This window comes from Eschrichtius robustus, chromosome 12 (assembly GCF_028021215.1).
Source record: "Eschrichtius robustus isolate mEscRob2 chromosome 12, mEscRob2.pri, whole genome shotgun sequence".
NCBI lineage: Eukaryota > Metazoa > Chordata > Mammalia > Artiodactyla > Eschrichtiidae > Eschrichtius > Eschrichtius robustus.
This window is the reverse complement of record NC_090835.1, coordinates 52,468,838-52,481,720: the sequence shown is the minus strand read 5'-3', so window position 1 is coordinate 52,481,720 and position 12,883 is coordinate 52,468,838. Positions and strand designations below refer to the sequence as shown.

The 12,883-nt window shown below is 47.5% G+C and overlaps 1 protein-coding gene across 1 annotated transcript in view; it reads right to left on the bottom strand.

The window, feature by feature from the left end:
• Positions 1–1,088: 1,088 nt before the first annotated feature.
• Positions 1,089–12,883, bottom strand: part of SUSD5 (sushi domain containing 5) — a 43,433-nt gene continuing 31,638 nt past the window's right edge. The window contains exon 5 of the mRNA XM_068559173.1: positions 1,089–2,881. Coding sequence (XP_068415274.1) covers positions 1,593–2,881 — 1,289 coding nt within the window. The 3' untranslated portion in view covers positions 1,089–1,592. The remainder of the gene's footprint in view (positions 2,882–12,883) is intronic.

Below are 12,883 nucleotides of genomic sequence, written 5' to 3'. Positions count from 1 at the left end.
CATTAATTTAGGTGACACCAAATCAATAAAAACTTAAAAACTGATGTGTTGGGTTTATTTTGCAGTTCTATCAAATAATACATTTGCATGTATTATTTATTTGTAATAAATTTATTAATACATTTGTATTAATATTACCTATTTTTGAGTTGGAGGTGACGTTTCGGCAGCCTCAAATGCTATCCAGGGGCACAGCGATGCCTGACCTCCGTGCAAGACAGACCTCAGGTGTTCCTCATCGGGGCCTCCAGAGCCTCGGCTGGCCTCAAAGCTCAAAATTTATGTGCTTGTAAGCCTGTGGTTCAGTCTTGAGCGTGCATCAGAATCACCTGGAGGGCTAGTTAAAGCACAGATAGCTGGGCCCCCACCCCCAGGGTCTCCACTTCATCTGGGGTGGAACCAGAGAATTTGCACCTCTAGCAAGTTCCCAGGTGATGTTGATGCCACTGGTCTGAGGACCATGCTCTGTCATCATAAGCGAGATGTGCTGAGTCACCGTAAGATGATCGAGACACCGTGAACTGGGTGCTTAACAGCCATGGGGAGTCCATCCTGCGCTCAGGCTGTTTCTAGAGGGCTCACAATCGCCACAACAGGGTAAAGAACAGATCGGCACAGATCATTTCATATTCCTTTCGGCACAGATCATTTCATATTCCTTTTCAATTCCTCTGCTTCTCTATCAGGTAGGTACCCATGCTTGGTATCCTAGCCCTTGGCCCTCTTGAAACATTTTTTCCCTCCTAGCTCATTCTCTCTTCCTGGAGTTCAGAGAAATGGTTAATCCTGAGAAAGGAAACCGAGGACTGAGTTTTGTTAGTCCTGGCAAAAACTCTAAGACATTCCTAGGCACAGACTGGTCAAGGACAACCAGGCCACTGCTTCTGAGAGGAAACGGTGCTTACCGGTACAAAGCAAACCTTGTTTTTTAAAAAAATGATGGGCTGTCCCACAGGATAGAGGGAACGGGGTGGATGTGTGTCCCACCACTCCTCCCCTGCCCCCCCCAACCAAACATCTGTCGTAAATTCTTTCCAATTTCAACAAACAATTTTAAAAATCTCAAAGCTTCTAGACTATGTCCTGGTTCTTGGCTCATATGCCCTCAGCAACGTCACAGCATTAAAAGGAAATAACCCATTACTCTTCCATATCCCACTCCCAGCAATTAAATATCCATATCCGAAATAACACTGCTCTCAAATGCTCTGTACATCACATCTATTTTGAAAATTTCATGTCTCAGGCTCATTCATTTTCTATCTTAGAAAAAAGAAAAGACAACTGTATGATGAAGAGGTGAGTTTTGACCTCTCACTGGAATTAGGAAGCACAGGTCTGGGATTATTGCAACAGGTTCCAGGGCAGATGGTCAAGGGGATGCTGAGGTGTGTGAAGATGCCACCAAAGCCTCCCTGCCCTGCCAGGTGCCTCCAGAGATGCTTCTCAGCCTAGAAAACAAAGACCTGAGAAAAAGAAGACGAGCCCTACTCCACTTGTTTCGTGCACTAGTGAATTGTCAGTGTTTCTCAATGTGATATGTCACAGTTTATCTTCCTCCCAAGGGGCTTCGGGCAAGCCCCCCAAGGTGGCTAGACCTTCTCCATCTCAATCTGCTGGTGGTAGTGACCAACCTGCCGCTGGCCAACATTCAGCTTGTACACGGAGCTCTTGCGCTGGCACCTGCGGTAGCCCCACACGGCCCCCATGCCCGCAAGGAACAGCAGCAGGCACAGGACCGTGACAATGGTGGCAACGATGGGGCCTCTGCTGAGGCTGGGACACTTATCCCCTATGCAGGGCTCCAAGGTTGGAAGAAGCTCCTCACTTGCACCTGGGCCGGGGACTTCCTGTCCCAGGAAGTCCTCAGACAGCAGGTACGGAAAGGTATCCTGGACCTCAGGGGCAGTGATTTCCGTTGGAGTTTGGGTGGCCGCCATGACAGTTGAGGGAATGAGGTCCGACGTCTTTTGGATGGCGGTTGTCACCATCTCCAGGATAGAGCTGGTGAGCTCATAGGGTAGGGTGGACATGGGAGGCTTCTCTGTGGCATATCTCCAAGGAACAGTCGACTGGTCCCTGGTCAAGTCACCATCCCCCTTGCTGGGACTCTCAGTTTCAGACACACTCATGGGTCTGAGAGCCAAAGCTTCTACATCTAGTGTTTGAGTTGGAAGAACTGAACGATGGGTTGTGTCCTCACTGAGTGTGAGGGTGGTACTCCTGGGCTTCTTAACTTCCACAAGAGCAGGCTGATTGGGTGTAACTAGGACGGTTTCTTCCAGCCCTACTGATCGATTGCCCTTGTCCTCCTCTTCCTCCTCTTCTGCCTCTGTCTTCCTCCAAGCCCCATCGGTCACAGGGTAGCCATCTAACCAGGACTCATCGCTGCTGCTCACCATTGGGTCACATGCCTTGCTGTCATTCCTGCCCACAAATGGCCCCAAGGGACCATCAGTGCTGCTGTAGATGACCCTGGTTTCTGGCTCACCTGGGACCAATGTGGTGCCACTGTGGTTGTCTCCAGCAGGAAACTGCTTTTTGGTGTCCTCGTCCATCTCCTTTTCCAACTCGGGCTTGTGGAAGGTCTCATCAGGAAACCAGAACATGTACTTCTGGTTTTGTCGGGATCCTGGCAGGTCTGTGGGGACACCGCTCCCAGTGCTGGGCAAACCTGTGGTTGGCGCAAAAACTGTATCCTGGGCTGTGTCTTCTCTCCCCACAGAAATAGAGACCAGATGGTCCTGCTTTGGAGCCTCCTCAGAGGTTTCTCCCTGACCCCTGTCCTCCTCTGTCCGGGAATCCTCCATGAGCTCTCTGAACGACACAGATCTGTCATCAGGAAAATTATCTTCATAGTCAATATGTACCTCACCCCCGTCTGGAAGGAAAGAGGGAAAAGCCTCATTAAGTCCGAGGTCACAGAGCCAGCGTGGAACACAGAAAGGGAAACCAAAAGCATAAGGACTGGAACAAATGAAATAAAACTGTTATTCTCAGATGCTATGACTGTATCACAGATAAACCCAAAGAACCTATATACAAAGTGTTAAACAAACAGGCAAGTTTATCAAGGAAACTGGGTCTACAGTCAACATAAAACATCAACTGTATCTCTATATACCAGCAATAAACAGAAAACAAAAAATTTAAAAGATACCATTTGCCATAGCATAAAAACCCCCCAAACTCCTAGGAATAAATCTAACAAAAGATGTGTAAGATTTCTACATAGAATGGTACAAAGTATTTCTGAGCAAAATTAAAGAAGACTTAAGTAGTGAAGGGCTATCCTATGTTAGTACAATGGAAGTGTAATTGTTAAGCTGTCAATTCTGCCCAAATTGATCTATGTAGATTTAATACAATCCTAATAAACATCTCAGACATTGACAAGCTGATGCTAAAATTTATGGAAATGCAGAGGGCCAATAATAGACAAGGAAAAAGAAAAGCTGGAGCATGCAAACTAAAAGACTTCAAGATTTACTATAAAACTGGAGTACTTTTTAAGACTGTGTGTGGTATTGGCACAAAGACAGACAATCAAATTACATTAACTTTAAGAACTTCTGTTCATCAAAAGCCACCATGAAGAGAGTTAAAATGCAAGCCACAGAGTTGAAGATAATTGCAACACATATAGCCTCCAAAGGGTTCCAGAATTTACAAAGAACTCCTACAAATCAATAATAAATAGGCAGGGACTTCCCTGGTGGCGTAGTGGTTAAGAATCTACCTGCCAATTCAGGGGACATGGGTTCGATCCCTGGTCTGGAAAGATCCCACATGCCGCGGAGCAACTAAGCCCGCGAGCCGCAAATACTGAGCCCGCGTGCCACAACTACTGAAGTCTGTGTACCTAGAGACCGTGCTCCACAACAAGAGAAGCCACCTCAATGAGAAGCACCTCAATGAGAAGCCTGAACACTGCAACGAAGAGTAGCCCCCTCTCTCCACAACTAGAGAAAGCCCGCGTGCAGCAACAAAGACCCAAGGGAGCGAAAAATAAATAAATAAATAAGTTAAAAATAAATAAATAAATAGGCAGACAAACCATAGAAAAGTTGGCAAGATACTTGAATCAGAACATCACAAAAAGGATATCTAAATAGTCATTTAACACGTGTAAAGAGGCTCAACCTCATTAGTAATAGAGAAATGCTAATTACAGCCATAATGAAATGCCATTTACCTAGCACCAGAATGGCTAAAATTAAACAGACCGACAATCCCTAGTGTAAACAAGGATGTGAAGCACGGCAATTCCACTCCTAAGTATGTACCCAACAGTAACGTGTGGACATGGGCACCAAAAGACATGCACGAGCATGTTTATAATAACCAGAAACTAGATACACTTCAAATGGCCATTAATTGCAGAAATGACACATACATTGTCATACATTCATACAATGAAAATCTGGACATCACTAAAAATGAACCAACCCGTGCTTCCCACTACATGGAATCTCACAGCCATAAAGTTGTGCAAAAGAACAACTTTTGTGCTGAGCACAAAAGAGCACATTCTTTTGGGGGTACTGGCAGCATTCTACTTCTTGACCTGTGTGGTGGCCAAATTTCTTTATTTTTTGATAATTTATTAATCTGTTCCCTTATGATTTGTATGTATGTTTTTTCAAACTTTCTAAAAATTGAATGAAAGGTCTTTAAATTCTATAGTGGTTTACAATTTTCAACAGTTTCACACACGATTCCATATAATCTCATAATAACCCTTTTTTTTAATCTCCTACCCCTATGTTGCCCCTCCCCCTTCCCTCTCCCCACTGGTAACCACTAGTTTATTCTTGATATCTGTGAGTCAGCTTCTTTTTTGTTTTATTCACTAGTTTGTTTTATTTTTTAGATTCCACATATAAGTGATATCATTGTATGTATGTTTTAATTAAATAAAAAAGTATCTTTTGAAACTCTGATTTGCTCTTTGTAAGACTTCTGAGTTGTGAGATGTGCTGTGGAGTATCCTGAATCCAGCTGAGTGAGAAGGAAGACGGGCCACACAGGCAGGAGCCCAGAATGTAAGGACAGCTTGGTGAGGTAGGAACCATGCTGGTTAGGAAGGTCTCAAGTAGCTGTGTCCTCAGAAGAGAGCAGCCCGCTGAGCTTGCCCCTCTCAATGGTCTTTGAAAGTCACATCCTACTACAAGATACAATTATTTTATTTTTAATTTATTTTTAAATTTTTTGGCTACAATGGGTCTTCGTTGCTGCACGTGGGCTTCCTCTAGTTGCGGCGAGCAGGGGCTACTCTTCATTGCGGTGTGTGAGCTTCTCATTGCAGTGGTTTCTCGTTGCAGAGCACGGGCTCTAGAGTGCACAGGCTTCAGTAGTTGTGGCAAACCTCAGGCTCAGTAGTTGTGGCACACAGGCTTTGTTGCTCTGCAGCATTTGGGATCTTCCCGGACCAGGGCTGAAACCTGTGTCCCCTGCATTGGCAGGCAGATTCTTAACCACTGCGCCACCAGGGAAGTCCAAGACATGATTATTAAATAGAAAGGTTTCCTATGCTATTGTGATATAATAACATACATATTTGGTCTTTGGTTCCCGGCACAGAGCTCCTAAAACCCTTGGAATTTCCTGAGTGATAGGGGTGACAGGAATATTTTTTGTTACGCGTAACAAGTTTCTTTGACCATACCTGAGTTATGTTAATGAGGTGACTCTGTGGGCCCCTAGAGAGCTTCAGGATGGGGGCTGGTTGTCAGAGGAACCAACCACATGATTAGAGGGTTGGACCTTTCAGCCCCACCCCCACCTAGGGAGAGGGGCTGGAGATTGAGCTGATCGCCAAGGCCAATGATTTAACCAACCATACCTACATAATGAAACCTCCATAAAAACCCTTAAACTACAGGGTTTCAAGAACTTCCAGGTTGGTGAATGCATCCAATGTGCTGGGGAGGAATACACCCCAGGTTCACAGGGACAGAAGCTCCTGTCCTCGGGATCTTTCCAGACCTTGTCCTATGTACCTATTCATCTGGTTATTCAACCTGTATCCTTGTAATATCCTTTATAATAAACTGGTAACTATAAGTAAAGTCCTTTCCTGAGTTCTGTGAGCTGTTCTAGTAAATTGTCAAACCTGAGGAGGGGGTTGTAAAAACCCCCAATTTATAGCCAGTTGGTCACAAGTCCAGGTGACCTGGATTTGTGATTGGCATGTAAAGCGGAGGCAGTCTTGTGGGACTGAGTCCGTAATCCATGGGTTCTGCACTAACTCCAGGTAGGTAATGTTAGAATGGAATTGGACTGTAGGATGCCCAGCTGGTGTCCAGAGATTTGGAAAATTGGTTGTTGGTGTGAGGGATCCCCCTCCACTGCCCCCCACCTCACCACGTTTGGAGTCAGAAGTGTTCTGCAGGTGGAAACAAAGCTCAGGAGTTTCCCCCTACTTCACTCTGCACCTTAAAAAGGGCAAAATGCAAAGATCTCCAGCACCAAGGTCTGGATGGAATGCTGAGGTGTGGTGAGTTCCTGGGCTCTGAAACTGGATTAGTGGGCATTTGGTTTATTTCTAATAAGTCTCCCTATCTTGCTTATTTAATGACTTGCAGAGTTATAAACACATTTAAAAATCCTTTCTGATCTGCTCCTAAAATTTAAGCCCATTCATTTTACTTTTCATTATTATATTTGTGACCTTTGATGTTACTACTATGACTCGATGAAGGCTGCTTCATAGATACTAAAACCCCCATCAGGTGGAAGAGGTTAACTACATGATGACCAGTCTGTAGCCATGACATAAGCTGCCACAATTCTGAGAACTGGCCTCAAAGAAACGGGAACAAACTGACCCTGGAACTGAAGATTAACTGTACCTAAAACAAGATGATGGTGGTCAGACCATTGGTGGATGACCAATTTCAAGATGACGGTCAGAGCTGACTGTGCTGTTTCTACACGTAGCCCCCTCCCTCTGCCTATAAAAGCTCTTGCCCACTGATTGTCAGTGGGGGGAGTCGGTCTTTGGACAGGAGACTGCCCTCCCCTCTCGGTTGCTGGCCTTTGGAATAAAGCAAACTTTCCTTTCCACCAACCTTGCCTCTTTATTGGCTTTTGAGCGGCGAGCAGCTGGACTCACTTTAGGTAAGTATTTGGCTCCCAACCTGAAACTGTGCTCTCGCGATATCTGGCTCCCGGGTTTTCCCGACCAGAGCCGCCACCATGAAGACGCGCCGGGATGGTTGCGAGTAGCTTGCTGCTCGTGGCTCGCTGGCCCTGAGAGGGGGTTTGGGAGGATGTTCCTAGCAGTTGTCGAAACTATTTGTTTCGGGGCTCCTCCCTGTTTCTTCCCAGCTCGGCACTGGCTGCCAGCGTAAGCTTTCCCTTGGTGGAACGGAAAGATGCCTCCGGACGAGCTGACGAGCTCCAAGACCGAGGTAAGTTCACTGGTGTGCACCCGGCAAACTTCTCTTTTGAGCACCAAGTGCTATTTGGGCATTTTGCCAATTGGTTCTGAGGTGTGTCTGAGGTTGAGGACCGTCTGTGTTGGGAAGTGTTTGTTTGGGACTCCATATTGGTCATCCTCTCAGAGGGTTTGTGACAGTTCTGTCTTCTGGTGTGTGGACAAGTCCTCTCTGCCTTTGTATCCCCAGCACTCAGCGTGGTGCTTGGCACATAGTAGACACTCTGGAAATATTTGTTGAATGAATAAACGCGTGAGTGAAGAAGTGAACAAGTGAGTGATGGAAGCCCGTTTTGATTAAGCTTGATTCAGTCTGGAAGTCCATCAGCCAGGGCATTATTTGGTGCATGACAGTAGCAAAGAATGGTAAACAACCTCTTAGTCCTAGGACTGAGCATAATCAATGTCGGCTAAATTCCTTCTCCCATGTAACCCAGCCCATGAGCTTCAGAAGTCAGAAGGCACCTGGAATATGGGCAGGACGTGAGCCATTTTTCTCCTCCCCCATACCTTCTTGTGCAGGAAATACTGGCCTAGCGTATAATGTTAGAGCTGGGGATTTGGGATAGGTCTGCCCACTCTTGCCTGGTGGGCCTGCCTTGACCTGGACCCTTATGGCCAATCTGAGCTGTGTGTGTGTGCGCGCGCGCGTGCGTGTGTGTCTGTCTGTCTGTCCGTCCGGAGGTTCTGCCTTCAGAGCTCCCTGAGCCTAGAGCATCCCTGGATGCAGCCCAGGGCCCAGAGCCAAGCGCTTCCTGTCTGCCCAGGTTCTCAGGTCAAGGTCTGGCTCAGAAACAGGTTCTCACTGTGTCACAGTTTCGCCAAAACCTCAAATGAAGACACAGACACCAACTGTTTACAAAGAGTCTACTCATGACAAAATATCCCAAGCCTGTTTTTCCCTTCTTGAGTAACAGTAAAGTTTGTTGCTCACTGAATGTCAACCCAAAATTACACTCTGCCTCAAGATGGGGAACATCAGCCCTTTGCCTGCTGAGGTGTAATTTCTCTCCCCTCCCTCTGCTCCCCTGAGTCTGCGCTCTCCTCAGCCAACCCTCCAGCCCTCCCCTCCCCCACGCTCTCCTGAAAGCTGGGCTGGCACAACACTGGGCCTTCTGATTTAGACCAACGGGTCCAGGAAATGTAAACTTCATGGGCTCTCTTGGTAAAAACCAAGTCATTCCCTGTGTGTTTATATTTAATTGTTACTTTAGGAAAACCAAAGACTACACATCAATAGAAATCAGGAGTAAAAAGAAAAGGGTCGCCCAGGTCGTGCCTTTATCAGGGGCAGAAGTATTACAGGCCGGGCCCCAGAACCCTGGGCTCTCCCAGTGCTGCCACTTTTCATGTTTTTTCATGTTGTTACATTTATGGAAGCTCACACATGCCTTCTTTTTCCCTCTGGTCTTGGCTACGCAGCCTTTAAAAATAGTAATTTAGAAAAAGACAACCAGACAAGCCAAAAATAACCACTGGTTCAATGAACCTCTGAACAAATATGGCAATATTGACAAAGAAATTCTAAATTCAGTCCAGTCTCTGGCTTTTATTCTATGAAGGAAGTCTAGAAGATGGAGGAAAACAGAAATGGAAGTTAATTTAAGAAAACAAAAGATGGGCTTTAGAAATGAGGGAAAATAGCAAAGGAACTTAGTGAGGGAACAGCTAGTTTACAAAGCAAGCCCTGCACTGCCCTGATGCTTTTTAGAGGCCCCTGGAGAAGCACACAGCCATCATAAAGATGTTGGAATGAGACGTGCCTGGTTTTAATCTTGGCTCTGCTTTTTTTTTTTTTTTTTAATAATTCTTTTTTAATTTTTGGCTGCCTTGGGTCTTTGTTGCTGTGCGCGGGCTTTCTCTAGTTGCAGTGAGCAGGGGCTACTCTTTGCTGTGGTGCGCAGGCTTCTCATTGCGGCGGCCTCTCTTGTTGTGGAGCACAGGCTCTAGGCACGCGGGCTTTAGTAGATGTGGCATGTGGGCTCAGTAGTTGTGGCTTGCGGGCTCTAGAGCGCAGGCTCAGTAGTTGTGGCGCACAGGCTTAGTTGCTCTGCGGCATGTGGGATCTTCCTGGACCAGGGCTCGAACCCGTGTCCCCTGCATTGGCAGACGGATTCTTAACCACTGGACCACCAGGGAAGTCCCTTGGCTCTGCTTCTTTCTGGCTGTCTGACGCAGAAAGTTACTGAACCTCTCTGTCCCTCAGTTTTCCCATCTATCAATTGGAGCCGGCCATTTCTACTTTCAGACTTGTGAAGATGAAATGAGATAAAGTGTATAAAACTCCTCTTGCAGAAAGGAACATGAGGAGACTTGGGGAAGATGAAAATGTTCTGTATTTTGGTTCTGGTGGTGGTTTCATGGGTGTACACATCTGTGACAACTCAGAGACTTTTATGTTTTAAATGGTTACTGTTTATTGTATGCAAATTAAACCTCAGGAAGGTTGTTTAAAAAAACGAAACAAGGACAAAAAACAACTCCAAAACAGAGATGACATGGAACAGGTTTGGCATGGTTTACGACAGCTCTTTTCTCAGTGCCCAAATGGGGAATGGGTCTTGTTTCCACAGCTGCAACAGACCAGGGAAGGGAAAAAGAATAGCTGTCCATTTGTTGTTGGACTCAGAGGTGGCAGGGCTGGTAGAGTGAGGTCAAGCTTGGTGTCACTCACTTTCCTGATCCTACAGACCAGAAAGCACAAACAGAACCATGGAGCTTGGAGTGGAAAATCTTAAAGGCTTTTCAGAGCCTGTCTTAGCAGATACCCTTTGTCAGGGCAAGTTGTCTTTTTTTTGGCCACACCACGTGGCATGTGGGATGTTAGTTCCCTGACCAGGGATTGAACCTGTGCCCCCTGCAGTCAAAGCTCAGAATCTTAACCACTGGACTGCCAGGGAAGTCCCCAGGGCGAGTTTTAAAGGAGGATCAAGGGGCAAATCAGAGAGCAAGGGTCTATGAGTCTCTCCCTTCCTGGGGTATCTGCAGACCAGGGTAGAGGCCATAGGACCACTGGCTGCTGAGTTAGGAGAGGGCAGAGGTGTTGAAGGCAATGAGCACCCAGGACAGCAAGTAGGGGAATGGTCAGTGTGCCCAGGGAAGCACGTGTGGTACCATGGTCACGTGGCCAGGGGTGGCCACTCTGAGTGCTGGGAGGTCAGAGACTATTCCTAGGGTACAAGTGGCCAGAGATGGATATGGCCTTGAAGATATGGGACTTGGTATAATAAGAAGCCCAAAGAAAACCACATATAGCATGGAAATCTGCGCACATGCGTAAGGAGCAAAGCACCAGGATTTGTCTATAATTAGGGCAACAACCAATCATAGTTGGATACCAAGAACATTAGAGAGGTATGACAAACATTTCGTGCTGCCCAACTGGGAATGGAAACCAACTGTGGATTCGGGTAGGAGAATGGAAAACAAAATGGCCAGACCCAGACCTGGACTCTGGGAACCAAAGCTAGAGAAATACCAACATGCAGAGGGGAGAAAATGGCAGTTTAAGAAGTCCCCACCCATTCAGGTTGATGGTCAAGGCTAAAGTCCCTGTGCTAAGTGAGAGATTTCACCAGCACCACTTGAGGCTGGACCATAAGGTCGAGGTGAACATACAACCTGGGTGGGCAGTGTGTGCCTGAGGCACCCTCCTGCACTGGCCACTCACTGACCACCCAGGTGGACGTGCCCCTGTGCATTCATGCCCGCTCACCATTCAAAGTTTAAATTTCATCACGCTCATTCAGGCAGTCCCCAGTTTACTGATTTTTCTTTAAACCACTGCTCTCCTGAACTGATGCTTTAATAAGCAACTAAGTTCTCCACTGTAGTGGATGATGTCGGTGCTCATGTCCCCTTTCCCAGACCAGTGCACCCATCCCCCAGCTGCTGTGAGCGATGGCAGCTGAGGGTTCCCAGCTGCCACTCCTCTGGAGGACTGCCCTTGGAGAAATGGGAGCCTCAGTTAGGGGGGTTGCAACCCGCCTTGCCCTCCGTGCACAGCAGCCTGCAGCCAATGACAGACTAATATGGAGGAACTCAGGCCGGTCCCCTTGCTTCCAAGTGGGACCAACCCTGTGGTGCAATTCATGCTCCCCAGCTCCCCAAGGGATCAGGCAAAGCAAGGATCCAGCTGAGGCCACATCCTTAACTCCTCCCTCTCACCTTCCCTGCCTCCCTTATTCCCTTTCTCCGTCAACAAGCCATGGACATCTGAACAGGCTCTGCTTTTAGAGAATCTAACCCAAGTCATCTAGCCAGTCTTCAAGATGCCCAAACAGTGACAAATTTGAGTGGAACAGTCTTCCTAGTAGCCCTGAGCTCCTAAGCCCCTGCAATCTCTGAGACCAAACTCGTTTGAGCCCCAGGTTCTTTTGTCTTGACTTCCATGGCACCCGAGCCTTGAGGCTCTCTGGGCCTGAAGAGGTCATGAGGGGAATAAGGGGCAGGGGCCCCTGGGGCAGGTTCTGCTAGAGGGGTTGGAGCGGGCTCCAGCACCTCACAGGAAACATAAGGAAACGTTCTGGGCTGGGGGCAGGGGGGTCTTGACAGACAGCCACATGATGTGTAGGGAGGGTTGTGGGCCGAGCCCAGTGCAGAAGTGACAAGTGCTCCCTGGAGGCGAGGGGCAGCTGGGGCCACAAGTCTGGAATGCTTGGGAGCTACACGTTAGAAAGTCCCTGGCTGCTTGCCCACGGGGTCTCCACCAAGTCCTAAAGCCACACAGGCCATGCCTTTCTGGAAGGATCATTTGCTGTCTCCAGAATCTGAGATGCCCGCTGGCAGAGACCAATTTCTCACCCAAGTACTAGACAGCTGAAGTCACAGCCCGCCTTTGGTTATCTGTTGTACAGGAAGCTGGAGTCAGTAACACACAAGGGAGCAAGGAGCCAGCGTCGCACAAATCCCTTTAGATCCTTCAGTGAGGGGCCTAATACCCTCCTCCGTCAGCGCGAGAGTGAAAGGGAAAGAATATGGTCTGAGCTCAGACCATATCACAGGTCCTGTTCTGAGTGAGGTACTTCCCATCTTAGAATAACAAAAGCAAGCAAGCAGACAAAACAAAACAACCCCTCCACCTCTCTGGCCCCCTGATCCTCCTGCAGCTCTACCCTCTGCCCCTCCCCACCGCCGCCCCAATCCTCTCCGTGAACAGCAGAAGTTGTCTGCCTTGGCCCTCTTCCTCACTCCAGCTCATTCCTGTGCTCGCTGCAGTTCCACCCAGGTGCATCCCACTCCCCAGTTACACACTGAAAACATGAGGTTACCAGAACCTTCTTAGGCTGTGAAACCAATTGCACACTTTTTAGCTTCCATTGACTGGACCTGTGCAGCCTTTGAGCACTTTTTCCACCTGGGAACACACACTTCCTTTAAAATTTCACCTGGGACACCTCGTTTTCCAGCTTTCCCTTTTACCTCATCATCTACTGCTTCTCT